Here is a 26246-nt window from a genome sequence, read left to right on the forward strand (position 1 = left end):
TCACTACAGGCTTCTGTGAATTTTAAGTGCAATGTCTGAGCTCAGTATGCCCCATAATGAATGTACAGCCACTGTAAGTTGTGCACAAAAAAACACTCATGAAAGAAACACTAAACTGAAGGTTGTGTCTTCTGAGAAAAAAAAAAAAAAAGCCCTTTCTTTTTCATCTTTCACTGGTTCTTAACTTGCTCTTTAGGCTCTATGTTGGATTGCAAACTTCAATGACCTTCACATTTTTCTTCCAAATTTATTTATTCTTCAAGAAAGGTTGTGTCTCCAATATTTCTTCAAGTCTGGCCTAAAGAAATTTGGGTCTTGAATTGACAAGGAGCACCAAAGTCATGGGGAGTTCTGTTTGTCTAGCTGTTTCAAAAGGCACAGTAGAGGAAAATCAAGCATTTCACTAACATGCCAGGGATTTCCAGTCACTGGCAGAGGCAGCAGAAATATCAGGAAATCAGTGAAAGCAATCATTGATGTAGGGACAATTGCATAGTGGGTGTGCAGCTGGTAGATTGCTCACAATGCTTAGTTAGCTGGTAAAAGAAGTCTTTGCGTGCTGTGTGTCAGCACAAACATGGGTACAACTGAAGCCTATTTCACTTGGGAAGCTGGTGTAACTTCACTGGGAGATCTCAGCTTTTGGCTGAGCAGCTTTCGAGCACTGAGCATGGAGGGAATCAATTGCTGGTTAGAGAGAGGGTAAGGGACAGAGTTTGCAGGATGCAGTGGTTAAACCACACCATGCAATGCAAGCTAGAGATTGATCAAGGCAATTTCCAAAATCTAAAATTTCAGCCAAATCTGAATAAGATTTTAAGAAATTTTAAAAAATTTACATCTATCCCAGAATATTTAAGGTTTGAAAAAATCTCTGGAGATCATCTAGTCCAACCCCCTTGCTCAAAGCAGTTAACTAGAGAAGGTTCTTCAGGGACTTTTTCAATCAAGTGTTTAATATCACCAAAGATGGAGACCATACAAGCTCTATGAACAACCTGTTTTAGTGTTTGAGATGCTTAGAGATAACCATTCTCATCACAGAAATTTGGTTTTATGATTAAAAGGAGTTTCATGTATTTGTGCCTTCTTTCTCTTGTTCCTTCACTGTGCACCACCAAGAAGTCTGTCTCCATCTTCTTTGCATCCTTCCTTCAGATACACACGGATGAGTTCCCACCAGAGCCTCCTCTTCTCCAGGCTGAACAGTCCCAGCTCTCTCAGCCTTTCCTCATACTAAAGATGCTTCATTCCATTACTCATCTTAGTGGCCCTTCTCTAGACTCCAGTATGTCCCTGCGGTACTGGGGACACCATGACTGGACCCAGCACTGCAGCTGTGGCCTCACTGGTGCTGCACAGAAGGAAAGAATCACTTTGGTCTACCTCCTGGCAGTGCTTTTCCTAATGCAGCCCAAGAAGCTTTTGGCCACCTCTGCAGCAAGTGGCACATTGCTGGTTCAACTTATGTCAGCTGGCATCCCCAGGTCCTTTTCTGCCAAGCTCCTTTCCAGCCAGTTGGCCCCCAGCATGTACTGGTGCATGGGGTTATTCCTCTCGAGGTGCAGGACTTCACATTTCCCTTTGCTGTGCTTCTTGAGATCCCTCTTGGCCCAGTTCTCCAGCCTGTTCGGGTCCCTCTGAATGGCAGCACAACCATCTGATGTACCAGGCATTCCACCCAGTTTTATATCATCTGTAAACTTGCTGAGGGCACACTCTGAGGATGAGTGGTCCCCAGCTGCATTTTTTGTGGCCAATCTCAAACCTTTGAGCTCTGCAGTTCTGCCAAATTTAAGTGCAGCTCCAGATCCATCCTAATAGCCCATGCTTCATCAGTTTGTCTGTCAGGGTGTAATGGGAGACAATCAAAAGCCTTACTTAAGATAAACAGTGTACGCTGCTCTCCCTTTATCCACCAACTAGTCATCACATCATATACCCAGCACTCTTTCCTGTGACAGATTTCCCTGCTGCATGTAATGGAGGACTTCATAAACTTGCTTTATTAAGACTTATTAGGCCACTTGATACAGGATTGCTTCTAACTGCTATGAAATGAACAGCTCCACCTGCCTTTGTAATGATCTACAAGTGACACACAACATTGAGCTTATTTAACAGCACATACCAGATGGTTTATGCAAGGTTGAATATGACAGGAAGATTTTTGTCCAGATTGGGGGTGGGACTGTTGTTTTACTTTGAAAAAGACGAAAGAAATGCAGACAAATGGGGGCTGCATTGCCACTTGTGTTGCTGAAATTGCACTGGAGGCTGCTTTTACAGGTCAGCAGCTAGGAGGAGCAAATGTGGTCAATGAACACTCAGTGGGTAAAGTGCTTAACACTGTTAACTAATTCTGAATTGCACTGAAATATAGGCTTGGTATGTTTGGATATTCAGGTAAGTTTCATCTCTAGACAGATTTAAATTAGCCAGACCAAAACCTGAGACTGGATACCAGCACAAAGTCCCTTCCGAGATTTTCAAATCAAACAAAATTTTTTTTAAAAAGGACTTTGAATGAATATGACATAATTGAATACTTTTTCATTGCATATTTTTTTTCATTAGTGAGGCAGAAATGTTCAGAACACACTGCTTTTACCTTAGCAATCACTTCAGCAAATACTAGCTTACCTAGACCAAGTTAATAGGTTTTGATTATATTTCCATCCTAAAGCATTGTTACTGCAAACAAGATTTAATTATGTACCTGCATTTAAAAGAGGTGCTGAGGGAGTTCCTTCAATAAAAAGCACGGGATAGAAAGGATTTAAGTGAGAAAGTTACAACAGTTGAGACATAGCAGAGAGATCACAAAAGAAATATTTGCTGTAATTGCCAAAGCTCAGAAAATGAGTAAAATTTAACTTTTCGATTTGATGACCTAGAAAATAGAGAGAAGAAATAATGTGCATATGAAAAGGATTAAAGAAGAATCCAAGAAAGGAGGCTTAGTGGGTTTAACTGGGTGGATTTAAAAATTGTTTAAAGAATGATAACAGTAAAAAGAAATTCAAACTGGCTATACCAGGAAACAGATCTACACATTTTTCTGTGAAACTTCCCTTGTATTATTTCAATAAAAGAAAGGTTCAGAAGAAAGTAACAGAAAATGAGCTAACTGTGAATGATCTGAAAATAGCATACATACATGCACGCACACACATTCTTTTGGCTTTTAAAGAAGAATATACAGAGAAAAGCGGGTACAATAATAACAAGGCTTTCATTACTTCTGAGGTATTGAACTTGGCTGCCAAAGAAAGAGGACTAGATGTCTAATAATTAGAGATAAAGTAGAAGCTAGCAGAGATAATGGCATGTGTTATGTAAACCAGGTAGCGTTACACACGGAGATCTTTTTACTGCTATCATAATGCCTGTCAGAATCAAAAAAGGAACTGGAAGAGGGTATTTTTCTAGAAGAGAGTGGCATAACAAAGCTTATCATAAAAATCAGAAAGACAAAGAAATTTAAAATATCCACAAGCTTCTTATGTAGCAAACATTAAAAAGTTATGTTAGCAAGCAATTAGTAAAAGGAACTTCAAGCTAGTAAGAGATTTATATATATATTTACATATAAATATATATAGAGGATGAATTTATTCGGGGAGTGCTTTCAGATATATCTGAATAAAGGAAGAAGTTTGGTCAGAGCTGTATTTGTTGTGTTTTTCTATTATTCACAGAGGTAACAACTACCCTCCTACAGCAGTTTTTAGATAAATTTCAAAATGCACTCAGAGATAGTGAACAAAGTCAGTCACAAACAACTTACAAAAGGCCTTTGTTGTTATTACATGTCTGGAGATTTTCTGATACAGGCTGTGATCACATTACTCATTGCAATAGCAGGAGGCATGCGAGGGAGCTGTTCTGGTTCACCTGGCCAATGGGAACCAAACCTGGAAGTGGATGCATTTTTGGTGAGACCTTGCCAGGAGGCAGCCTGGGGAAGTCACTGCAAGTGACCCCTTTGTGCCACTCCAACAAAGCCATCTGGCCTGTGGGACCCATGTGTGTGAAGCTCTGCTGCAGCCAGTGTGAAAATGTCCATCTTTTGGCCTTCCAGAGAACAGGAGGCAAGCGGGAGATGAGACAGCACTTCTGCCAGGGAACCAGTAATGTGAGCAATCCAACCTTCACTGCCTCACCAGAGTGACCCAGGCACAGGACAGAAGTTTGTGGCTGCTGCTACAGTGTCTGAGACCCCAGTTTTTTACTTTGGAAAACTTTCAATGTCTCCATTTTGGACCTGCAAATCTGAGCTGAGAGAGAAGGTATTACAATGATGCTGACACCCGAAGAGTCAGAAATAGCCAATGATCCACCCAGAGAGTTACAGAGAATGAGAAGGGGGTTGGGAAACAGAGTCTTGCCTTATCAGTGAAACAGGCATCATAGCTTTAAAGGAGTGATCCTGAACAGAGGATCACCTGGGCTTTTATCCAAGAGTCTGGGGTCATCCTGTGAGTGTTCAGCTCCTGCTGCGTCACCTGTCTATTGTCACTTGCTGTGTCTCTTGTCACCTGTCTGGCCACAGGTCCCGTGCCCTTTATAATGCAAGGAATCAGTGCCAGTTCCCAGCCACCATGGAGACTCAAACACCGTTGACCACCAGCTCAAAAGAAGAGAAAGATTGAGCATGAGGACTTAATAGCATGAGAAGCAAGAAAATCATTAAACCAATAGAAGGCTAAATACTCCAATGAATTGTGATTTGTTTGCTAAAACGTATATTTAGTGTAATTTAAATGGACTGCTTATGGTGGTGGTGGAGTCACTGACCCTTGGAGGTGTTTAAGGAAAGACTGGATGTGACATTTAGTGCCATGATCTAGTTGACCTGGCGGTGTTCAGTCATAGGTTGGACGCGATGATCTCAGAAGTCTTTTCTCAGAAGTTAATAAATTCTGTGATTTTGTAAATTTTTGAGAACCTGAGTTGATTTGTGCAACACTTCCACTCTGCACCCTGCACAGAACAAAAACCATCTCCTCTCTAAACCGGGCCCGTGTCTGTGTTTAGCGTCCCTACACTGGCAACAAGCGCAGGTCACCCCGAGTAACTTCTGCCAGCTGTGCCCTGGGCGTGTGCCAGCCGCCACCACGCTGTCCATAAACGTGGGCTAGGCCTGGCCCCGGGGGAGAGCTCTCCACCAGGAACCCACCGTCCTGCAGGCCAGCACCCCGGCAGGAGCCTGCACGGGCACTGCCATGCCCGGGATGTGGGCACGCCATCCCTGGGATGCTGGGCACGCCATCCCTGGGATGTGGGTACGCCATCCCTAGGATCTGGGCACTGCCATCCCCGGCAGTGCCGGGATCTCGGCACTGTCATCCTCGGGATCTGGGCACGCCATCCCCGGGATGTGGGCACTGCCATTCCCGGGATCTGGGCCCCCCCATCCGGGCCAGGCAGCGGCCGCGCACGCGCCCGCGCGCGCAGGTGCTCGCGCGTGCGCCTCGGGGTGTTCGGGCGGCCCCGCGGGGGGCGCGGCCCCGCTCCGGCCCGGCGGCGGCGGCGCGGCGCGTACGGTTGCTATGGGAACGGCGAGCGGCTGAGGCAGGCCGGGGCCCTGCGGAGGCGCTGGCGGGTCCCGACCGAGTCCCCCGGGCAGCGCCCGGTGCCCCCGCCGGCCGTAGTGCTCGTCCCTGGGGGTGCCGCCTGGCCGGGCGGGGGCGAAGGGCCGGACTGTGCGGTAAGTCGGGCGGGAGGCTTTGGAAAGCGGCCGGAGACTGATAACCCGCGTGCCGCCTCCTGGCAGCTTTCCCGGGCTTGGGAGAGAGGCGTGATTGCCGGGTGTGGCTGGGACAGCGTTTACTCCGCCGGTACTGCTTATCTGGGGGGTTCCCCTGGGATGTGTTGTCCCACGGCTCACCTGGAAACCTAACTGCGCTGAGAACTCAGCTCTCGTAACTTCGTTCTTGTTTCTCTCTGATAGCGATTTCTTTGCGTCAAAATTTCACCGGGGTGAAAGTGCACCAGTTGTGATTGGTAAGTTTCTGTTAATCAGAATTATGTCTAACAATAGCTGTTGTTTACACACTCCTGAAGGGAGGATGTAGTGAGGTGGGGATCCATCTCTTCTACCGTGCCTGCAGTGAAAGGACAAGAGGAAATGGCCTTAGGCTGAGACGGGGGAGATGCAGACTCGATATTAGAAAAAGAAAATTCACTGTTAGGATGGCCATGCACTGGAATAGGTTAGCCAGGAAGGTGATGGAGTCACCAGCCTTGGACGAGTTTAGGAGGCATCTGGATCTGGCACTGGTTGATGTAGATTAGGGAGTACAGGGGCAGTGCAGGGTTTGCTGGTGGACTTGATGATCTTAAAGATCTCTTCCAACCTCAGTGATTCTGGGATTCTTACTGAGTCTGTGCCTGTGTGCTGACTGTTCTAGAGATTTGCCAGGGCAGACAGAACATGGATTCAAATGTCAGAGAGCAGAATGTTCATAGCTTGGATACAGAGCTTCTCTTCACTGTACTTAGTGATTGCAAATACACCCGCTCTGCACCCTAGCAATTAAACCAGTCTTGAGATGGGAAAGAGGATGGCAGAGGCAGTGTGAGATGGCAGAGGCTGTGTGAGATGGCAGAGCCAGTGTGGTGCCATATCTGATGTAGCCAACCATGCTTCTCTAATCTTGACTGAGCTAAGAGCTGTGAGAGTACAGCTGTCTCACTTCTGGTCGTGGCTGGCACTAATGTGTGGATCCTGTACTGCTATCTACTGCTTTAAAATCTTTCTGTACAGCAAAGACCAGAATTCTGGGGTAAACAACTGGGGAATAAAGACAAGAGCCCAAGTATGGGTTTTCAGACACTGCTGTGATACTCTTCTACCTCACAGCAGAGAGGCAGAGAGGAGCTCTTGTGCAAGTTAAAGGCTACTTGGGAAATGGTGACAGTAGTGAGGGACAAGATCTGTGTGTACCAGTTATTGTGCTGTCCCCGTTGACATGCAGTCTTCCCTCTATCTGTTTCCTGCTGGGACTGGAGAGTAAAAATTACAGAATCACAGAATATGCTGAGTTGGAAGGGACTCACAAGGACCATGAAGTCCAGCTCCTGGCCCTGCACAGGACATTGCCAACTGTATCAGACATAAGGCCTACAGAGAAAACCTTCCACTTAAGGTCAAAATTCTGGCTCCCAGTAGCTGGAGGAATAGGGAATAGTAGTCCATCTTGCTTTTTTCAGTGAGAACTGACTGTATAATTTTTTTTCTAAACAGACAGCTGCAGTGGAATTCCTTACTGTTTTTTTAACCACATTGTAATAGAGGGAAGAGTAAGGAGCACACAGAACAAAATTCAGTCACAGCGAAAACAAGTAATATATTAATGGTAGTTGGAAGTATTAAAAACACTGATAGTCTCAGGCTCCTGATCTGTTCCTGAGGGTTTTATTATTATGCATCATTTAGTGAAAGAGTTGGTGCAGTTCTCCTTTTTTATGTTTTTTATGTCTCCAGTTTTATGTTGGGTGTGCAACAATGACAGACACTGCCAGAATGTGCTGGCTCTCAAAGAAAGGAGAAGCAGCTGGAAAAGTTAGACTGCAGAACAGGAATAATTGAACTAAGAAACTAAGGATATAAGATTTTTTTTTTACTCCATAGTTTAGAAATAAGCCAGATGATGGTGTTTGATCTACTGTCAGTTCATTGTCATAAACTGTGTGAGAGAATAGAAGTTACCAGATGGTCTGAGTCACAATGCAGAAACATATTTTTGTTTTTAGGTAAGCTTGAAAGCAGAAGAGGAATTTTGCATGGTGTAAGACTCATGATGAGTTTGCTGTAAAACGACAAGGATGATACCTACAGAGAACTGCACCATGATAGTGATGGGCTGTGGGTCCAGGGAGTGATTGGCAAGGATGATACCTACACCATGGTAGTGATGATAACTGCACCATGGTAGTGATGGGCTGTGGGTCCAGGGAGTGATGGAGCAAGTCTGTCACTGCCCACTGCATTTCCCAGAAACTACAGCAGGACAGAATACTAATTAGAAGTTTGGGTTTATAACTTGTATTGGTGTTATCTTTCTTTGCCTGTGCTTGGGGGTGGGTTGGGGAGTTGGATTGGAAAAGGAAAAAAATTGATTGCCTGTTCTTCCTTATCTCTGCTTATCAATTGCTGAAACTGTCCTTGCCCTTGGTAAGGTCGATAATATGTATTGGGGTTTTCTTAAGTTGGAAAAACCTGTCTCTTTGCAGCATATTATTGAATTCCTGTTTTGACTGTGGTGTTTCCTAAGTAACTGGGTGTCAAGAAACAGATTTTCTATGGAATTGTAGAGGACCACATTTGGCCCATGAAGCACAGTGATGGATTTTAGTATCCTGTAGAAAAACTGAAGGTAGATCCTTCATGTCAGATGCTTTCTGGTTTTGAGTATTTTCCTACAGAACTGAAGAACAGAGAGGAAATGCATTATCAGTGTACCTTATTTCCCACTATTTCAGCACTGTCTAGGATTTACTGTGGTAGCATAACCAGTGATTAATTAATAGTTTGTAATTTAAAACTAGTATAATACTTTGTGCCATTCACATATATTTTCCAGTGGTCTTCCTGTGCAGTACTTTGCAGAGGAATGCAAGCTTCAAAGACTGAAAATAGAAGAAAAGCAGAACCATTCTACTGGCTGTCAGTGGCAAAGCCTAAGACCAGTTCTGAGATTGTAAATGAAGCCAGAGATGCCCTACAAACAGTAAAAACTCAAAGATTATTCACACCTACAGATGAACAAAGGAAACTTTTTGGGTCTCAATCTTCACAATGTCCTCAAAATAGACGCCCTGTACTTCTTAGGTACTGTGGCTTTAAGATGTTTTCAAATATCCTTTAGCAGCAAGAGATTTGATTCTCGAATTATGCTTCTGGTGGTTATTTTCCCTGTGTTAATCTGTATTCCTAGTCACATCCTTTGCCTTCTTCTAATGATCTTTACTGTTGGTGTTATTCTACATGTCCAGGAAGTTTCTCTGGATTAGAGCTACCAGAGGCAGTCACTACACTACTTTTTTATGTGTAAAATAGTATAAGAAAATAGTCTGTTAGTTACCTTTTCTTGAGACAATTGAATGCTTTTAATTGAGATAGTCTTCAGCTTTTTTCCTAGAATATGTGAAAGCTTGCTTGTTTCCTATAATGTATGGGCTAGATCTTTTTTCAGAACCTTCTGAGATCTTTTAAATGTGAAATTTTAGGACCTGCAGTTTGAAATGCTCATTTTTCAAACAAAGTTTTTGCTACCTCAAAATTATTTCTAGTTGGAGTTTTGGTACCATGATGTGCTCTTGTCACTTTTCCTTTCTTCCCTTTCCCCATATTCACTGGCAAAGGGAAGAAGCATGCAATTAAAAAAACCAGCTGATCACACAACTCTGCATCTGCTTTATTCTAACTATGTTCAATTTCTTCATTAGTCTTGATACATCCAGTTCTGATTTGTCTGAATCAAGACCAAATTCTGCTGTTCGTCTAAGTCCACTGACTCATGTAAGTACTCTGGAAATAACTCATGCACTACTGCTTTAAAAATATGTGTCTTGGTAGTGTTAGGAAAATAAATGGTTTATAGACATTGGGGGAAAATGGAGGCTTGTTATAACATTAGTCTGAGACTTAGAAAGTCAGTTTTGTAATTTTTCCTCCAAAACAAACCCAAAAATAATTTAAACTACTTAACTATTGCTGTATTGCTTTGTGACTCAAAGTGACATTAACAAGAATTGAAAGACTGATACTTGAGTCAGCTTTCTTGTGTAAGTTTACTGAAATAGGTGAAGCGTAAACATGTGCCAGCAGCGTACCCTGGCTGTTAAGAAAGTGGCTGATGGTATCTGGGGCTGCATTAGGAGGAGTGTTGGCAGCAGGTTGAGGGAAGTGATCCTTCCTCTCTGCTTAACACTGGTAAGGCCACACCTGGAGTTCTGTATGCAATTCTGGGCTCCACAATATGAGAAAGACATGGAGCTACTGGAGAGAATCTGATGAACATCCCCAAAGGTGATGAAGGGACAGGGAGAAATTAGAATGTTCAGCCTGGAGAAGACCAAGGGAGGACCTTATCCATGGATGTAAATACCTGAAAGCCAGATGCAAAGAGGACGGGACCAGCCTCTTTGCAGCAACTGGACCAGAGGCAGAGGGCACAAACTAGGGCACAGGATGTTTCCTCTGAAACTCAGGAAACAGTTTTCCTGCTGTGAGGTGATAAGGCCTTGGCACAGCTTGCCCAGAGATCTTCAGAAGTTTCTTGGGCATGGTCCTGGGCAACTGAGTTTAGGTGACTGTAGTTGAATACAGGGCTTGGACCTCCAGAGGTCCTTTCCAACCTCATCTATTCTGTGGTTCTGTGAACAGTAACTTGAAGGTAACTAGGTTCCTTTCTATTTGGCTTACATTTCTATAAGATGTCATGATTGTAGTTTATTTCAAAACAGATAGAGGTCTTTTAAGAGCCACTTTTCTTCCTCTGTGAAAGCTGTGAATTGTTTTCAATTTATAAGTGTATCTGCTCTTTCACAGTTTTTTTTATATTTGGTCTTTAAATATAGGATTAAGTCACGACTGTTTGTTCAGTACCCAAGATAACAGAGTGTGCTATAGCAATTAAATGTGCTTGCTGTATACATTGCTTTTTCCAGACAGGAACCTTTAGGAAATTCTTTAGGAAATTAGGGGAAATATCCAAGAAATTTTATATTTTAGTAATTTGGATAAGGGAATGTATTTACATGAATCAGGTTTAAAAATTCTGAGCATGCTTCTCTTTAGATTAAGTATATCAACATTTGGATTTAAGAACTGGTGTTAAATTTTCATGTATTTTGTGAGAGTGGAAAAAAATAGAGAAAACTACTGACTAATGCAAAACATGCCTTTTTTTTTTTTTCCTTTATCAATGGCTATAAATTAATACACTGTAAATTAAGAGTTTGTATTAATTATGGTGGTTGTAAGTAGTCAGTCTCACCTGTTGGCTCCTTAATACTGTGGAGAGCTCTGAAGGATCAGCTGGAGACTTTCTAGTGGATTCTTTATTTTAAAGAGATTGGTATTGATTTTAGAGGTCAGTGCTTTTATGTAGGTCAAGGGCACAGCAAGTGCTTGATACTAGAGATTCAGGGACTTGTTCACCTCCTCTAAGGTGCAAGACACTGACATGAAACTAGGACTTTCATGTCTCTGGATCTGCATGATTTGTCTCAGTGTGATAGAAAGTAGTACATATGATGTGAACGTATTTGGAGTGTTTTGGAAATACTGTTTTAATGCTCCAATGCAAACCAAATAATAGATGTATCTAGAATTGTCAGCAATAGTCATTGGCACAATATTTTCTTTGATAAATAAGCTTGCTGCAGATGTAGTTAAATGAGTACTTAGGAGGAATAAATAATTCTGAGTTCTACTCAAGCTAGGTTTTGTTTTCTGCACCCCTGAATGTTGGCTTTCTATGGTGATAATGGTATAGACATCTGGTTTGTTTGGTGGAACAGTATCATTAGATTCAGGATATGAAAATTTCTTAATGAGCAAGCCAGTGTAACTTCTGTTCTAGTTTGAACTTAGTCCTTTGTTAGAAGTTATGTGGATTTCTTTTTCTTTATTTTTTACTTAAATGAAAATTAAATTATCTGTGCTTTTGTTTAAAAGTCTTCTTTATTTTTGTCACAGAAACCAGTAGTAATAATTTCTGAAAAAAAAGATGAAGCTTCTTCTGTTTTCCATCCAACACCTCCTGCTGATGCTGCAGAGGTTAGAAAAGTCAGCAGTGCTTGCAAAGGCTTATTTAGAACACCTTCTCTGAAAGATTTATTTTCTGCTAAGGTGGTTCCTCTGGATCAGAGTAAGAATGTTTTGATGCATATTATTTGCTAGAAAGATAACTGCATGATGGGTTTTAATATTGGTAATTACATGAATTATTAATACATTAAAGGACTTGTGTGTCCTTTCAGTGTGAATTATGGAAGTATTTAAATAGGTTTAAGGCAGTTTTGAAAATGTGCCTTCCCAAAATTATGCTGGCTTGCGCTACTGAAAATGAGTTGAAAACTACTGAGGTGCCTCTTCTTCCTATAGGTTTCCAAGTAATGGAATCTTACTGAAAGTTGTCATCAGTGAGTAAAATTAACATTAAATGCTGACATGCTTGAAGAGATAATGAGATGCCATCATCTAAGGAGATTCCCTGACGGATTATTGAGCCTAAAAGGAGGAATAAAAAGAAATTATATGTCTTGACAGGCCTCCAACTACATCGTATTTGTTGTTAAGACTTTCATTAGTGGTGATTTAATAAAGGTCACCAAATGTGGGATTTAAAAGTAATTTTCTTGAAGATGGGAAATGGCATCTTGGCTTCCTGCATGTTGGCTCATAATAAAGTGTGCTGGGACTGTATTTCTGAAGACTCATTTATAATGACAGTTCTTATATTGTCCAGGATTGTTACTTACATTATAAACTGAATATCTCACTTTTTACCTACTAAACTTTACTTCATTTTTATGTATTTATTCTATAAATATATCTTTATATAATGTGTCATTTCATATAACCTTAATAAGCTGGTGTTACTAATTGAAGAAGTTGAGAAGGTAGTGTACTTGTCTCTTGCCTTGGTCTCCTCCCATTTTGGGATCATGCAAATGTTATGTGTTATCTTATTTGTGGAGGTTCTTCTTGTATGTACATAGAAGCTACAGGATTAACAGCTACCTTTTTCCTGAGTTCCTTCATAATATTCAAGTCCTGAAATACAATCACTTTTTTTCTCCAGGTACAATCCACCTATTTGTAAAAGGGAAATAAAGAAGATGAAATATTAAAACTTAAAACACAACCCCAAAAGACTTTAAGAGATACTGTTCATAAGAAGACATTGACTACCTTACTCTTAATAGTCTAAAGCTTTCTCACCTTTTAAATTGATACAAATTTTGTTAATGTAACACAACAAGTAGTAATTAATAACACTTGAACAAAATGCGTTCTCTTTGACTATTTCAGATGGAGTGAAACTTGATTTTGAAGAGCCACCTATGATGATGAACAGTCTTGACAGAAGTAATAATAACTGCTTAGCAGAACAAAAGTTGTACACATCATTTAATGATGAGAGTAGACAATTAATTTGTAATGAACATACCAGCAGATCAGGAAGTGAAGACTCCATGGAAGGAACACCAGGAAACTTTTCACTTCAGCTGCAAGGAGAAAGGTCAGCATTGGTCAAGTATGGTAATGTGCATTTTCCAGACAACCTTCTTCCTAGGTACTCAATTGTGCAAGTATCAAAATGCTTAAAATTAATGATATTTGAAGATAACATTACGTATGCTTTAACATGAAACTGTGTTTAGATTATTAGAAAAATTTACATTTCTTCTTTTAGGAAGTTTCTACATTCAAAAGACAAATTTGTAAAATATTGTTGGTAGAAATTTGTTCCATGTGATTTGTTTGATCATTAACATTTCAAAACCAGGTCCTCAAAGAAATCCTCAAGTAAAATCTTCAAGTTTAAATTTAATGTGCTTTCTTTTGTAGTTTAGTCCTGATGTTTTAAGGTGCTATACCATCTTCACCTAGCTTGACAGATGAGTAGAGCCATGCTTTCAGTTCTGGTATGTGGTCATACACCAAAACCAGGCTAAAACTCTTCAGCAATAGAAGCAGAATTTTTTGTGACTTCGAATTTTTAGGGGTTTTTTTTGCATGACCAAATAGATGTAAGAGATTAATGAGACTCACATGAATGTAGTCTGTTTTTACTGGACCTGGAATATCATATCCATTCTTTAATTCATAATCAAATAATTTTTCTTTTGATTCAGATGTGAATTCTTGCACAGGGAGGAATAGTCCTGTGGCACTGTATATAGTTGGTGTATCAGTTGCTGCATTAGCAGTCAGATGAACAACTGTTTTGTGATAATAACATTGACAGATCTGGCAATCTCAGCAACAAAGAATGAAAACCACTTTATTTTCAAAACACATCCTTGTAAAACTTGTTCACTATTAAAAATACGTATTTGACAGTAGATATCTTTTTTCTAGCATGTTTGTATGCTTAGGGAAAAGCTATTTCCCTGGATATTCTAAAGCACCTTTGATATTAAAGATTATGTTCTTAATTTTATAAAATGAAAGGCCTTTCGTTTACTAACTTGATGATAGCACTTAATAGTTTAAGAGAATGTTGTCCATTGAGGCTGTTATAATAAATGATGCATAACAGAGCTATCATAGGACTCTTATATTAAACGGTAAGCAGGACTTCTAAAAAAGATTCTAAAAGAATAAAGACTTGTTATATAGCAAAGAAAAAACTCCATGAGTGTGGAGGAAGAATGAGAAAAAAAGAGCAGAGATGAAAAATGTAGGTGAAAAAAGAAAAGCACCAAAGAGAATACTTTACTGCAATATAATTTTCTCTCTTTAAAATCAGTGATCTAATAACTTCTTAGATAAAGACTAGTTGGATTATCATACTACATAAATTACTGTAGTTTGAATTTTATTTAATAAAGGTGTGGTGTGAAGTACTTCAGTGTTGCAGTGGAAATGGATAGATCCTTTGTGGAATATGCATCCTGCTGTGTTCAGTTCTGCTTTCTGTTTGGGTTGCTGTTTTGGTTGATGGTGTCCAAGTGCCTCTAACAGGAAAGGGTCAGTTGATATTTTTGCTAATTCAAAAGGATGACCTTCCTTCTCTGTCATAATTTTAAGACTTGCGTGTATAATTGAACAGCTAACCCATTAGGCATGCTTTGTGTCTGTTCAAAATTGTACACGGCTCCTTATCAGAACAAGAGCTCTGGAAATTTTTGGTTTTGCATTTTTGTTACTGGTGCTTTTTGCAATCATGAATCTCATACATCAATTAAATTAGATCTCAAATTACTGGCCTTAACATAATACAAGACACTGCTTTCCAATATTGTTCTGACTGGTTTTCTCCAAAATGGAAGAGAAATATAACATTCCTCCATCCTTCTGTGTTGAATGCAAGATCTGTATTTTTGAATGGCCCATTTTTACCTCTCCTGTGAGTCCTCTTCTGTGTACTCGAGTCAGAGCTGATTTTTGCCAATGCTTAGGAAGCAAAGCTTCCTGACACCATTTAGGTGCTCATATGGCTTAGAGCACCACGGGTATCTGCAATGCTGCAAGATGCACAAGAGTAATACAAAATGCTTTCCCTTTAGCCGCAGACAAAGGTCTCTTATCTGTATCAGCCCAGGCAGTTCATGCCATCATGTGATGGGTGTGGATCATCTCAGCTGCTCTCATAGGTTGTATCTTCTTGCTAAGACCAAACACATCAGTCCAGTGTTTGTGTATGATACTACACAAGTCAGGCAGACCTTGTTCTGTGTGCTTGGGTGATGTCATTCTTCATCTGACACAGCAGTTGAAAGGTACCACAAACCTAGCCTTACATATGGTTTGTTGAGTTTGGTCTTCATGATAGTTGTATGTAAATAGCTCCAGAACCATAGAGGGGCCATTGCAGTGAGAGATTTGGCATTCTTTCTCAGTAGAACATGTTTACTAGATGATTGTAAGGTTAGATTGCATCTGGTTCTGTATCATAAATACTTGAGGCATTTTGTATAGGGTTACAAGATATTTTCTATTTAAAGTACATTGCATTCAGGAGTAATAGGATGAAAGCTTAAAGGAATGTCAAATCTTTTATTATCTAGTGTCCTGTCATTTCCTATACGAAGCAGGTGTCAACCTCAATTCTGTATCACTGTGACTTAAAATCCTTGCAGGAATTAAGCAAGAGGGTTGTAGATATAGTACACTTCATAAAGGGAAAGCGTGGGACTTCCTACTCCCCTTTCCCTACAGTTCCTATACATGTACTGAAATAACTTCCCTAATGAAACTGTGTTTCTGCTAATGAGGAAACAGTAGAGCATGGCAAAATAGCATGGCAGATTCCTGCCATTAGTGTTATTATATTTATTTTAAAGACAATAGAAGGGAGGTGTTCTATTCCAACAAGAGACTTGATCACTTTCTGTCTCACATTCTTTTGTTGTCTCCAAGACTGAAGAAAAGAATGAACAGTGCTAGTGAAATCACAGCTGCCTTGTAAAGGTACTGGAGGAAAAAAAAGAAAACTACCTTTTGAGGGGAAAAGCCGTTTGCCATTTTGTTTGCAATTCTGTTTTGCAAATAACCTTCTAGATGTAATAGAATAGGTATATTAATTGAAGCAGATTGAACTTATTGACATATTGCCTCAGGAAAGCTAGGAACAATTTCTGGCAATCATAAGGAAGCTCAGTTTTGTTTACATCTTCCTCTAACCATTGTGCCTTGCCATCTATTGTGATTGCTATAGAAGTGAAACTTCTAAAATGTTTTCTGCATTCATATATTTCAAGAGAAGTGTCAACAGTGATGGCAGATTTGCTGATGAAGAGCAACAGTTTCCTGGGTGTGAAAGAATGATGATTTTTTTTTTCCTACTCCAATTTCTCAGTATTCTGAAAGCTTAGATGTCATTCCAGGTCTTCTTAAAAGCGGAGCCTTGAGTGAGGAAGAGTTTGCAGGCAAACAGTTCATTCCCAAGTGGCCTGTTCTTTTTTAATGAGTGAGTTTTATAAAGAGCTACAAAAGGATTAGCAGGTACTGTAAAGAAGATATACTGTGCCCTGTTTTCTCTCACCATTGCTCTCTTTATTAATTGCCTATTTTACAGTATCCTTGAAATCTATTCTTCTTCCATGAGAGTAGTTTCTCTTTCTTGTGCTTTTTTAGGGTTTTGGAATATTTCAATAGAAAATGATAAAAACAAAGGATTAAATGGTAAAGTGAATCATATATTCATAGAATAGGGTGGGTTTGAGGGAACTGCTGGAAATTAGTTCTCTCTGGTTACTTAAACTACCTTCACATCTGTGCTCAAAATATGCACTCTTTTTCTCTTCGAAGAAAAGGATTCCCACAGAGGAGAGAGATTTTTTTTTCCTGAGGGGAACACTCATTCTGTTTTGTTCTGGATGATTTTTTTGAAATTAGTGATATGGTGTGACTATTGGTTTGAAGTATGGTGTAGCTGACTCTCCAGCATTTTTATATTTTTCTTTTTTTTAAATTATGTATATTGACAACTTTTGGAATTCTCATAAAGACAGGGAAACAGAAAATTAACCTGCTCCCAACTAATCGTTATCTATTTCTGCCTCAGTTCCACTGGCTATTTGGACCACTGATTTCGGAAAGAAACAATTGAGTGGTGGGAAATCCTTCATAGGAGGAGCTTTCTACAGTGTTTTCCAGATTGTGACACCTACTCTTTAAAGAATGTGCCTGGTTTGGTATAGGGTTAAGGAATACTGAGAGAACACTGGGAAAGAAGAATTCTTTTTTTCAGAACTTGTTACAGACTTCTAAAGAATAGGGTAAGAGTTAACTTTTATGTCTGGTCTCTTAGCTCACAAAAGAGACAGTGGAGTTTAGGCTCATTTTTACCCTGTACTCTAAAGAGTCTTTCCACTCCAGCGCTTAGTTTTAGGCCAATGTAATTGGTCTCCAAATCTGGGAGATCTAGGTCTTGAGAGTCCTTAATACCAACTGAATTGCAATTCTGGAATGGGAAAGTGTGCCATGCAAAGGGTAGAGAAGAAATGTCAGTTCAGTCTAGGTAGACCTGTAGTAACAATGGATTTAAATTTATTTTCTGTTTAGAAATGCAATGTTTATTCAAGATTCAAGTTAGGAAGATGATGCGGGTGTGGTTTTCAGACTCAAATATATTTAGGCTAATGTTCTAGATACTTTTTATGGTTAGAATTAGACTGTCAATTGTCTGGTTGCCTAAAGATACTCTGTCACAAATAGATACCATTAATATTTTCAATATTAGACAGAATATGCAGAGAATGTGAAGAATAAAAAGGATAAGGATAGACGTTTTTCATCAACCTTGATTATTATTTTGTCATACTGTTTAACATGTGCATGAGGGTCTCCATCAACAGCCTGTATAAATAAGAAATACTGTACTTTTTGTCGCTGCAGTTGTCATAAGAACTGAGTGAGCTATTCCCATGATTGTGTTTACAGGATTGTTATTTACTCATCTTTAGGATGACTCAGAGAGTGGGTCTATTTGTCAATATATTTTTACAAATTATGTTGTCTTTCTACTAGTTATATTTTCTCATATCAGTGGTATCAGTTATACAGTTGATTATAGTTTTCACTCCCTTTGTTTTTTTCTCTTCTTATGATGTTCCTTACAATCCTCTGCAGTTCCTGAAATAATTTCAGGACATCTACATTACCAGATTTAAATTATTTTCATGCTTTTGAGAAGTTTTGTGGATGAGAAATAAAATTGACTCAAATTGTGTGTAATTGGCTTAATACTTTATTTTATATCTCTTTTAGCTCTCTGCCAGTAATTTTGTCTCCATTGTTTTTTTGAAAAGGAAAATAGTCTTTAAAAATTGAGCTATTATACTGTTTTTTTTTTTCTTTGAGGCGTATTTCCAGATTGTGTTTATCTGTCTTGTTTGTCCCTCAGATGACATCACAGAATAGAAGATTCTGTGGTAGCTGAGCAAAATAGGGACAGATTCTCTTAAGTGGCTCAGTGAAGGTCAATTGTTTGTCTAAAAGGATAGAGTGCTTTTCAAGTGCTAAGTTATGGGTCAGGAAGGAATCAATTGGTTTGTAATAAAAAACATATTCCCTACTATTCAAATAATGAAAGACAATACCAGAAACTAATTCTGATGTCCTTCTGGCAATATGAAATATCTGGATAGTATAATGAAATTGGAATAAAGGGATTAATGAGAAATGCAAATGTTAATTGGTATGTGGAAAAATTAATTTCTGTGAGAGTAAATGACAAAACTAAATACTATTTTTTCTCATTTTGCCAAAAGCTAAAAACACTTCCTACTAGTTGCTTTGGCAAAAATACTGAAATGTTGTTTATACTTCCTTTCAAAGTCTACAGGGCAATGTCTTGTTGTTAACATCAGTAATTTTGGTTTAGAGTTAAAACTCTTGTTTCTTGATCACTAAACACTTACAGTGGAGGAATCATGGTAGCAGGGCATTGTGTTCTGAAGCACTGGCTCCTAAAAGCATTGTGTAAATGAACCTGCTCTGAGAAGATCCATTTCAGTTTCTCACTTGCTGCAGCTCTGCATCTGACTCCTCCCCTTCTTTGCCTGGGGGCCCTTGCACCACTTTGTCCATTGCTGCTGATTCAGCGTTTGCTCCATTCTCCTTAGTGCCCTAATTCCCAGGATCACCATTAGCTCCTTTAACTTTCTCTGGAGCCGCTACTGTTCTTTTTGAGACAAAGCTGCTGAGTTTGGCTGTGCCCTGATAAACTTGGTCTAGAGCCCTCCTTATCTTTGCACAGTGCTCCACAGTGCTCCTGCCAAGAGATCTGACAGGCTGTTCATGAGACCACCGTTCTGAATAATTTTTTAAAAAGTGCTGACAGTAGATAACCCATTGGCTGATACACTGGAGGGTTGTCTAGAGGAGCCTCAGCAGGCTGGAGAAATAGTTTGACAGGAACGTGATGCAGTTTAACAAAGACAAGTGCAAAGTCCTGCATCTGGGCAGGAACAACCCCGGGCACTATTATATCCTGGGAGCGATCCAGCTGGGAGGCAGCTTTGCAGAAAAAGACCTGGAGGTTCTGGTGTACACCAAGTTCATAGAGCAGCTCAGGATGGGAGAGACCTCAGAAGATCGTGTGGCCCAGTCTTTTTTTGGAAAAGAGAATAGATGAAACTATCTATCACGCTGTTCACTTGTGTCTTGAAAACCTCCACTACACCTAGGCTGCTGGGACCAGCTCCAGGCTCCCCAATGCAATAGACATATTGAAATTACTAGAGGGAATCCAGCTACTAAAATGTGAAGGAATCCTTTGTATAACGAAAGGCTAGGAGATCTGGAGCTGTTTAATGTGGAGAAAAGGCTTGGCAGTGGTTCTTACCAAGATCATTCAATACCTGGAGGGAGGGTGCATTGTGACACCATCGCTGATTGTGGGACAAGAGCTCTTCTCCTCCATGGCAAGCACTTAAAACAGGAAAAACTATTTACCTGTGATGGTTCTTTTTAAGGATTTATTAGTTATATGTACTTCCACAACACCTCCTTGCAGCTTTTCCCTTTGTAGTTCATATAGAATTGTGAATCTTGGGTTGAAAGAAAAGTGCTCAGCTGCTTAAATAGCCAAATGATCCTTATCAATATACGGCATGCCATCCTGGACACTGCTAGCAATAAAAACAAACCCAGATTACAGTGTAAGTGTGTAGTCACATTCTGAATATACAGATGAGTAAAATCTCAAATAACATTCTTTCTAAATGGCCTGTCTGTTTAAGGATTATCCACAATCAAGGGAACCTGACTCTGATCCAGTCTGGAAGAACACTTTTGTGCCTAGTAATCATTTTGATACATCTGGCTCCCAAAATCTGCTTAGCATTGCTTGTAATCTGTTCTTCCTAACACTTAGTGAAATGTCTTGATTTTGGGGTGTAGATACACCATGTCTGGCTTTCCAATGCACACAACGTATGTTGGTAAAATCAGATGTTCAGTGCTTGTATTTATGTATAAACAGTCTGCATCTACTGCAGTGCCTACACTGTTTTTAGAGCTTTGTGAAAAGTTAGAAATTGCTCTCCTAGACTTTTGCAGACCTGAAAACATTGATATATCACAGATCCAAAATAAAATTTGTAAAAATTTCAGTCACATTTTTGGTTTTAAATAAATTAGAAAAAGGAATTTTGTGGGAGCTGAAGGGGATGAAGGAATGAAGGAAATGAAGAAATCAAGGTAATGAAGGAAAATACAGTGGGGAGAAACTGAATGACTATGAGGGGAAAATGGAAGAAAAAAGGTTTGTTTACCTTATCAAAATAAAGACCAAATATAAAAAGGCTCTAAGGTTTAACAAATGATCTGGAGCTTAGATTTGCTTCTGAGGAAGTAACTTAAAGATAAGAATGGTGGTTTTATAGATACAGAAAGGGCTCAGCAGTTATAGATGTGTAGAAATAATGTGCTCATAATTAGAGTTCTTTGGCGTAATAAAAAGGGCATGTTTAAAAATGGGAAAGAAATCTGTTTCCAGACATCAGATTGTGTCTACAGTCTAGGGCTTCCTTACAGCATTTACTCAGGGCATGCTCTGCACAGTCTGTGTGTTAGTAGCTCTCTGCCTTTTTAAGAATCTGTTCAGGTTCTGGTTTACATGAGATAGTTCCAATTCCTGTCTCTACTTTAGGAGAGAGTCCATAGATCCAGCTTACAAGGGTGCAAAAGGAGAGGCTCATAACACCTGGACGAGCAAAGTTGTGTGAGGCCTTGGCACTTGCAGAAAGAAATACAATGGTGCTTATGACATTTTCCATCCCCACTGCCCTCATCTTTTTCTCATTCCTCTTTATTCCTGCTTATTTATTTTTAAATAAAATTTAAAAAAGTAACCTTTGAAAAAGTAACCTGTTATATTTTTACACTGTCTCAATTACTCTGCTTATCTTCTCTTCTCCCACTTTTTTATCTAGTTTTGCCTCCTGTAAGGTTATGTAAGATGTTACAGGATCCTTACAGTGAGGAGAGGGTAATGTCAAGAGGGAATGCCTTGAAGCTGGACAATTCAGAAAAGATGGTCATGTTCTCCTTTTGTTCTAGTTGAGCTTTGCTATCTCACTGACCACAGGTGCTTGATAGATACAATTCTGCAGAGAAGAATGAACTTGTTAGTATTAGACCATATGTCCCTCTTAACTGGTAACTAAATAATCAGGGGTACCAGCCATACATCTTTACCAGTAATTAATAAAATTAAACAAAGGAGTAAGTCTCTGGCTTGGTGGCTATCTGCAGTATCATAGGTTATATAAACACAATGAAACTATTTTTAATTACCTCCCTGTTTTTAATACACGCAAGGTAGTGTCTGAGAATGTCCCTACCTCTGCTTATCTGTGCTCTGTACTCAGGCATTTGTCAAGGAAAATATCACCTTTGCTGGGCCAAAACTAGCAGGGGTGATGCTAAGGGTCTAAATCTGTGGGACAGTGTGAGACAAAATTCAGGCCCATTGCCACACTCTGTTTAGCAGGTAGGGAGATAGTCAGCTTCTCAGATGTTTAAGGTGCAGTATGAAGAAGGAGCCCTTGCACTCCTTCACTGGGATCTTACTTTGACATTTGTGATTCAAACCTTGCTGTTGTGTGCAGCTTCTTTGGAGATTACTAGTTCAATTCTTTGCCTCTGGGATATAGTTCATAGAAATGTAGTTTTTCCTGGAATATCATGGAAGGGTGAGAGTTTGCAGGTTTACTATTAAGAATAGGCACATGGCAAGAACAAGCAAGTAAATTTCTAAACATGCAGAATTGCTTAATAAATGCAGCTTTCACTTAATTATCCATTCTTTCACCAGGGGAAAATACTGAACGCGTGTTGGGTCTGGCTGAGACGGAGTTGATTTTCCCTGGAGCAGCCCTCACAGTGCTGTGCTTTGCACTGAAGGGTGTTGTTGATAACACACCAGCAGCTGGCTGCTGCTGAGCAGCGCTCCACAGCATCAGTGCTGTCTCTCCAACTTCAGCCTGTCACTAGTAGGCTTGGGGTGGGCAAGTTGTTTTGAGGGGACATAACCAGGACAGCTGGACAAGACTGACCAAAGGGATCCCATAATGTATGATGCCTGCTCAGCAATGAAAGTTAAGACAAAGGAAGTGAGGGGGCACTATTATTATGAAGTCTGCCCTCCAGAGCAATCACTGCATACTCAAGCCCTACTTCCTTAGAAATGGCTGGACATTGCCTACTTCTGTGAAGTTGAGCATAAATATTTTGTTTTTCTTTGCTTGTGCAAGTGGCCTTTGCTTTTGCTTTATTAAACTGTTTTTGTCTTGGCCCATGGGTTTTTCTCCATCTTGTTTCTACCCTCGGTCCTGCTGAGGGGGGGAGTGAAAAGAGTGGTGTGATTGGGCACCTGACATCTGTCCAAGGTCAACCCACCACACCACATTACTCCAGTACCAGCTTACTTTCCTTTTGGAAGTCCTCACACTCTGTGTACATTCAAGAAAGCAGTGTTCTTCATTGAGGCTACTATGATTTCTTTTATATGAGAAGGATAAAAATGGTCCAGTTGCCAAGTTCTTTTTCTTCTGTAAATCATCAGAGCCTCTGTCAGTTGATTTCTTGATGAGGCCCTTATCAGACGATCAGATTTCTGCCAATTGACTTTGTTTCCAAGGCAACCACTCTCTTGACAAGCCAGTTCCCTTCACTAGTAGGTGACTTATTTTTTATAATAGGTTGATTATATTTTAACGGCATTGTTTTAATAAGATACTTCTATTTAAATTTCAGTCCTAAATGAGAATGTAAAGATAACAAGCCAAAAGTCTGTGTAACTAAAATGAAGTTGGCAGAGTGGTAAAGACATATAAAGGGATTTTATAATCTCTCACAGAATTCCTAAATTGTACGTATTCCCTAAAGATAAGCCTGCCCACGAACCATTCCCATTTATATAGGTATTCAGTGTATTCATTTTCTGAAAATAATGGAAGTTCTGGTGACTTACGAGGATGTTTCCCAAAAGCATAGATGGTTGTATGGCTGGTATTTACAGAACAATTTGCTTTCCTACTAATTTAAGTCTCTAAACTGGTGATACTAGTGTTGATACTGGTGTTTAAAAAATAACAGATTCCAGCCCAACTTTTTTGATGCACAATTGACATGGTCTTACTCTACATCTCACACATGTGGTGTTTCTGGTAAATTAACTCATCCTTTGTTTCAGTGGCTTTTTATATTAATCTGCTTTTGCTTCCAACAAAATTCATAGGATTGTCTTTGTTGAGTTTCTTGGATTCATCCTGGATTTACGTTTTCAGGGAAGAGGCACAGACAGGATATAGTTACAAAACACGTTCTCTGAGGAAAGTGAATTCAAACATCTGTATTCGTATAGGCATGTAGTATCATCATGCCTACACACAATTCTGAAGGTACTGATTTCTGAATATAGCTGTGTTCAGTATAGGGTGACTGAAGTTGTTCTCTTGCTTATCCAGTATCCTTTCAAGTTGTAGTCTTGTTTTCAGAGATGGCTGAAACTTGTAGAAACATTTCTGAAACTTTTAAAGTTTGTAGGACAAGGCATTCACAGAAATGGAATCAAATTTTTGTTTCTACCGATACATTGAACTGTAAAGTGTGCTCTAAACCCCTTCTTTCTTAGTGATGTCAGACAATTTTAGAGAGGCAAACACTTGTCTTTTTTACTTTATAAAGTATTGCTTCCCCAGAGTTGTAGAAATTGCTGTATGTGAGCTGAAATAATTTCAAGGTAGTTTGTGTAAGCATTTTGTGTAAGGATTTTGGAGCACTTATATCCTCATGCTGTAAAAATAAAACATTATTCACTGTTAGCCATAATCAAGCAACTGTTCTTCTGTAGTGTGATTGCTTGGGAAATTTCTCACTGATCACAGTGAGCTATCCAGTCCCTTTTGCAGGGAACTGGTCTTGCAAGATCTTTGTCTTTTATTCTGTCCCCATCTGTTGATAGGATGACTTACGTCTTCTCTCTGGACTGACAGACAGGATTTAGGCACCAATCCAGCAAACTACTTAAACAACAGTTTAGCTTTAAGCCTTAGAGTAACTAAATTATCTGGTTAAAAAAAATTGAAATGACATTGCTAACATACTACTGTCATCTTTAGAAGAGTTCAGGAGATTAGGTTGTATTGGTACATGAACTTTAAATGGAATAAGAAGTGTTAAATTAAACATACACAGAGAATAGAAAACACAGATTAAGACTTTCCTCTTTAGTACAGGAGGAAAGATTCCAGTTTGATAGCAGAGAGTCTACACCTTGTATATTTCTTTTAGATCAGCGCTGCTTGAGTGTGTAGCTAGGCAAACAGAATAAATAACTAAATTTATTATAGATGTGTGTAGTAGTTTCCTCTGTCCACAGAAAGATCATAAAATCAGCAGGAGTTATGGCATTACTTTGTAAAACAACAGAAATGGCACCATACCTGTTGTACTGACAGAACTAGTGACCACTACACAGTTAGCAATAATTCACTGGCAGACACAGAAATTCTAATATACACTTTAAAGGTTACTCAGGTGTTTGTTTCTTTGAAAGATCTTCTCATTAAATATTATAAAAGTGTTAATCCTGTCAGAAAAAAATACAGCCCTTGTGAATGAATGAACGTACAGTTTTAAGCTAGTTGAGTTTTATATTCATTTAATGAAGTTGATGGTAAAACAGAAATTATCTCTTTCTGAATTTAGTTTGGTTCATCTTTCATTTTATTGAGCAAGCAGAAATGCTTAGTTTTTGTGTTCCATAATGGTGACCTCTTGTGGTGCGAATGTGTCAGTATTTCTGAAGGAGCTTTCTGTAATACATATGGGAGGAGGTTGTATTTGCATGTAACTTTTAATGCACAGCTAACTTGCTAACTTAGTAAAGTAACATCATCTTTTCCAATTAGTTATTAATATGCACAACTCAATGCATGTGAAAGAACAAGCATATTGAGCACAGTTTTCTGATAATGCTTTTGTGTGTTCATACTGTATCTTTTAGTGACCAGATGGAAGAGCCTGGCAAAAAGTCATCACAGCTGAGGACTTCAGGCCAGAAGAGAAGAGTAACAGGTACAAGGGATTTCAATCTCCATTCAAAAAATGTGAAATACAGTCTAATAGAAATAATGTAATTCTTGGGATTTGTCAGTATTGTTTATTATTATTCACTGAACAATATTTTTTGGTTTTCTAGATATATTGGGTTTTCTTACTGTTCTTAATGAAAATAAACAATATTCAAGAGATCTTCACTCTAAATATCCATTGGTATTTTCTATCTTGCTTTTCCCATATCTAGGCTTAAGAATTTGCCAATCCATTAATTCCTTATTTGCCCATCACTTTTTCTAATCTGTCACAGTTGCACAGAAACTAATAAAATTATGCCAGCCTGCATTATCTGAAGAAACAGATTTTGGATTGCTGTGTAGGGATGCATTTTGCTAATTTTACATAACAGATTTTAATAATATTTCCTCATAGCTGGCACATTTCATACATCACAAGTGCATATTTGAGAGGCTGGTTTGGAGAC

General features: G+C 39.3%; 2 protein-coding genes across 2 annotated transcripts in view; one reads left to right on the plus strand and one right to left on the minus strand.

The window, feature by feature from the left end:
- Positions 1-5299: 5299 nt before the first annotated feature.
- LOC121359227 (formin-2-like) lies at positions 5300-7859 on the minus strand. Its single transcript, XM_041478028.1, has 2 exons — positions 7845-7859; positions 5300-5962 (listed from the first exon to the last, which is right to left on the minus strand). The coding sequence occupies exons 1-2, from the start codon at positions 7857-7859 to the stop codon at positions 5300-5302; spliced, it is 678 nt and encodes a 225-aa protein (XP_041333962.1).
- Positions 5508-26246, plus strand: part of ARMC2 (armadillo repeat containing 2) — a 69532-nt gene continuing 48793 nt past the window's right edge. The window contains exons 1-7 of the mRNA XM_041478033.1: positions 5508-5713; positions 5957-6009; positions 8592-8839; positions 9457-9529; positions 11714-11885; positions 13052-13262; positions 25710-25780. Coding sequence (XP_041333967.1) covers positions 8622-8839; positions 9457-9529; positions 11714-11885; positions 13052-13262; positions 25710-25780 — 745 coding nt within the window. The 5' untranslated portion in view covers positions 5508-5713; positions 5957-6009; positions 8592-8621. The remainder of the gene's footprint in view (positions 5714-5956; positions 6010-8591; positions 8840-9456; positions 9530-11713; positions 11886-13051; positions 13263-25709; positions 25781-26246) is intronic.

This window comes from Pyrgilauda ruficollis, unplaced genomic scaffold (genome assembly GCF_017590135.1).
Source record: "Pyrgilauda ruficollis isolate IOZ18807 unplaced genomic scaffold, ASM1759013v1 scaffold43, whole genome shotgun sequence".
NCBI classification, from domain to species: domain Eukaryota; kingdom Metazoa; phylum Chordata; class Aves; order Passeriformes; family Passeridae; genus Pyrgilauda; species Pyrgilauda ruficollis.